The sequence below is a fragment of the Malus sylvestris genome, chromosome 7 (assembly GCF_916048215.2).
Source record: "Malus sylvestris chromosome 7, drMalSylv7.2, whole genome shotgun sequence".
Classification (NCBI taxonomy): Eukaryota; Viridiplantae; Streptophyta; class Magnoliopsida; order Rosales; family Rosaceae; genus Malus; species Malus sylvestris.
Genome location: NC_062266.1, coordinates 29,357,768 through 29,361,746, shown reverse-complemented (window position 1 = coordinate 29,361,746; position 3,979 = coordinate 29,357,768). Strand labels below are relative to the sequence as shown.

At 40.3% G+C, this 3,979-nt stretch overlaps 1 protein-coding gene across 1 annotated transcript; it reads right to left on the bottom strand.

The window, feature by feature from the left end:
- Positions 1 to 220: 220 nt before the first annotated feature.
- LOC126628109 (phosphoinositide phospholipase C 6-like) lies at positions 221 to 3,979 on the bottom strand. The gene is made up of 9 exons (XM_050297696.1): positions 3,315 to 3,979; positions 2,367 to 2,563; positions 2,120 to 2,255; positions 1,824 to 2,003; positions 1,514 to 1,740; positions 1,302 to 1,419; positions 1,025 to 1,177; positions 851 to 937; positions 221 to 751 (listed from the first exon to the last, which is right to left on the bottom strand). Exons 1-9 carry the CDS (start codon positions 3,663 to 3,665, stop codon positions 437 to 439), a joined length of 1,764 nt encoding a protein of 587 aa, XP_050153653.1. The 5' UTR covers positions 3,666 to 3,979; the 3' UTR covers positions 221 to 436.

The following is a 3,979-nucleotide window of genomic DNA, read 5'->3' as shown; positions in this document are numbered from 1 at the left end:
AATCTTTAAAATCTCCAACCCTAATATCAAATTCAACAGTAGATGATCAAAATAACAAGAATCATTATAAGTAGCGAATTTATAATTTGCTCTCGTGAATGCTCGTAGTACAGCACATTGGACACATCTAGTAATATATAGCAAGTCAAACACTACCAAACTTATTTGACTTAAAACTTGATTAAGCATTAAACAATCTCATAAGATGATTAGCAAGCGATGATTAAAAGTTAATTTATAATTTATATGTTTATAAAATATGATCCCACTAGCAAAACTCATGAGTCAAAGTCACGACCTCAATACAAATCAAAATCGGAAACATAATTAACAATATCACTAATTACACATACACTGGCATCCCGCTTATGGCTTGTTAGAATGTACTAGTGACTAAAAGCGCTTTATAGAATAGTACATCTAACCGAGCCCTCAATCATGTTGTAAGGGAGAGTGCGTTCTCGAACTGAAACCTTATTAGAAGCTTTACAGATTTGAGTTTCTCCCCCTTTTCATCATACAGGGGGACTGCCCTGATCCCGGGTTTTAACTCGGAGACGGGGAGACACGTTTGCCCGCCAAAACCGTCTTTCTCGGACATGTTATACTCTCGGACTTCTAACCGGAGTATGGCAAGCTCCGGAACTGTCATAGGGAATGTAAACTCTTCATCCCATACAGGTATCCAATCATCCTCAATTATCTTTGTTTTGAACTTACCACAATCTGCTGGCACTCCAACAATAAAAACCTGCCATAATCCACAGAACACTCCCAGTTTTCGAGTTGAACATTCGTATGAAACAAAAAAACGCGTAATTCGGTTGATTGAAAGTATAATTCATCTAACCTTTGTGTAGAAATCCGGAGGGGAGAAGGAATCAAAGTGCGTCCGGCTAAAATCCAAGTGCCATCCGTTTCCCATGTATACTTTCACCTGTCAATTAACATCCATGTACTCATGAGACCATTCCAGAACTCCAACTACGAACTTCACTTTAAAGTTGAAACAAAATGTACTCACCTTCAACGTCTTTACCACGGTCAAGGTCTTTTTAGGATCGAAAACCTCACCATTCGGACCCTTGTACATCAAAAAGTCGGGCTTCTTCAGATAACCGCACCCCCCGTTGGCTTTAAACATCCCATGCATCAACCAATTGTATTTGTCATTTCCCTGTTAAAGAATTTTGACATGTTAGCTAGTTTCTATATCTCCCGCAGAGATCGAATCATGTTTTTCTTGAAACCTTGAACTCGAAGCTAATCTCTGATGACAAAAAGAAAAGCTTGAAACTAACCTGCATATTAAATGCAACCATTTGAGCTCCATGCATCCACCCAACATGTGGTTCGTAATTTGAGGAGTTGAATCTTGTTCCTTTCGGGTACACCCTTAGAACATTCTTCTGTGTGAACCTAGAGAGCATAACACAAGAAGAAGTAACAGAACCGTTAGTGCTGAGAAGAACACGGATAACAAAAGGATAAGCTAACTTCTTGCAGGTATTACCTTACGACATCAGCTCCATGATCTTCGGCCGCCTTTTCAAGTTTCTGTTCACTCAAACTTAGACGTCTAACTTTATCACCAACCGCTAGTGCATCCCTTAGTTCACCCGACGGTTTTCCAGCATGGATTGTTATGAGACGCTTGTACTCGGGCGCTGATTGTTGGAATGATTTAGCTTCAGCTGCATTGGCATTGTTGATAGCCTCACCCTCTTGATCACTCCCACTCTGAACCCAGTAAAAGAAGCAATGTAGAACAAGCAAACCCGTAACCAAATTGGGAGATAAATTAATTGCAAATGTCAGCTGACCTCTTCAGATGAAGACCTTCCACCACCCTTGTCCTTCGAACTCTTTGATTCGCTGCATTCTTTTGGCGGTTTTGTTGAGATAATAACTCGGTTTTTTAAAGATTCGGGCGATGGGAACTCTACCATCTGGTCTTCTGCCCCCGGATAATACAGCATGTCTCCAAATGTTTGGATAACCATCTACATTATGCAAAATCACAAACTCAAGGTCAGAAAACAACGACGTGAAAGCAACAGACGCAAAATTCAACTGAAATCTAAACCTTTACACACATGATTCGAACACGAAAGCTAACCTCTGCAACTTTAGCCTGAAGATTGGGAGTAAGGTGATCTTCAAAAGTTATAACAACGGGGTATGGAGATTTATCAAAAGCATGTTCTTTTATCGACTTCAAGCATTTGATTAGCGTCACAGGAGCGGTCAAGGTCCTACATTATACAGAATGTATTCATTTTTGGTCCAATCGTCATCGCTAACTATGAACCTGCAATCGAAACATGATTTAAGATGATCAACTGAGCTAACAGCTAGGTAAGTACCTTCCATGATAAACTTGAACATCATCCTTTGCAGAGTTTGGCCACAAATCGAGTTCAATTACTTTAACACCCTTTTGCAATGCCGTGATGATTGGGACATCACTGCAGTCACTACTGAGTTGATTCCCAGTTAGGTAGGAATTATGCCCTGTATATATGAAGTAATGTGATATTGGAGCATTCATATCATGGTGTACCTGTAATTGCAAATTCACATGCATGTTAGCCAACAACAAACCTAATACGACCCCTCTATTTCGAGAAAAATCTACGGTAGGGCAGCCTGACTACGTCATCTGAAAAGCAACTCTCATGAAAACATAAAAACTTTCTGTAGTTAGGTCTCACTATCGAAGGTTCTCGCCTCTATTTCACTTGTTCAAAGCATCCCTATATCATATATAATTAAAAAACAAAAATGCTATTTTTACCATCTAGTTGTACCATCATTTGTACATCTCTCTAATAGAGATGAGACCTACATGCGTTAACATGCCCTATCTCTATTAGATAAATGGTACAAATAATGGTACAATTATGTGCTAAGTGTAGCATTACTCATTGAAAAAACTTCAAAACAAAAAATTGCAGATTACATTTTCTTGTCAAACTTATGATATCAACTTATCATTCTAGACTTTGAATTTTGAACACGTATCTTAACAAGAATTAACTTGAACAATCATCTAAACTCACGTAATGCTCCGTAAACATTTCAAATCATCGCTACATCATATAATTGAAATTAAAAAAAAATATTATAACAAAAAAAATGTTTTCTCGTACTTACGTTAACAGATTGTAAACTTAGAGCACGCGTCGACATGATTACTCTGATAACAATGTTCCGTCACATCTTTATCAGGGTACCAAATGTATTTTTAGAGTGTCGATAACATTTAAAAAAACAAAATCAAAATGCATGTACTGGGAGTGACGAAATTTGACCTGTCTTCTGATTGGACTGTTGAATTCTTCAAGAAACAAGAAATGAAAGAAATCCTCGAGAGTGAGACCGCCCACGTGCTTCTTGTGGTGCGCGGCTTCTCCCGGGTGGTGGGTCGTGAAGTCGAGGAGGATAGTGTGCGCGTCGGAGATACTGAGGGCCTCAGCCGACTCGCCCTGGTGCTCGACCAGGAAGCTCCGGAACTGGTCGATGGACATGTGGTCCCCGCCCTGCGCAAACTTCGAGAACACCGCCTTGACGTCGGCCGGCGGGCCGGCCACGCTGGCCTTGAACTTCCGGTTGAAGCACTTGAACATCGTGTAATTGTGGTGCGGCGCATTGCTGTCACCCATTGAAAAACTCCAATTCCGATTCCGATTCGATCGATTTTTCCTTTTGGTTTTCTGAGTTTTCCGTTTGGTTCCCGAGAAAATGAAATGAGAAAAAGGAGGGGAAAAAGTGAGAGGAGGGAGTGATGAAGGAAGACGAGAGGGGGGCCTAGAAATCAGCTGGATCGTTGGAGATTAACCGACCAATCAACTGTTCGTTCCCACTCCAAAAGCTTCTCCCTTGACGTGCCCAAAAAATAACATAAAAAACAAAAGCCTAACGAGGTGTCGTCGGAATTCGACTCACTTTGGACGTTAGTATCTGCGTCTTTTGATTT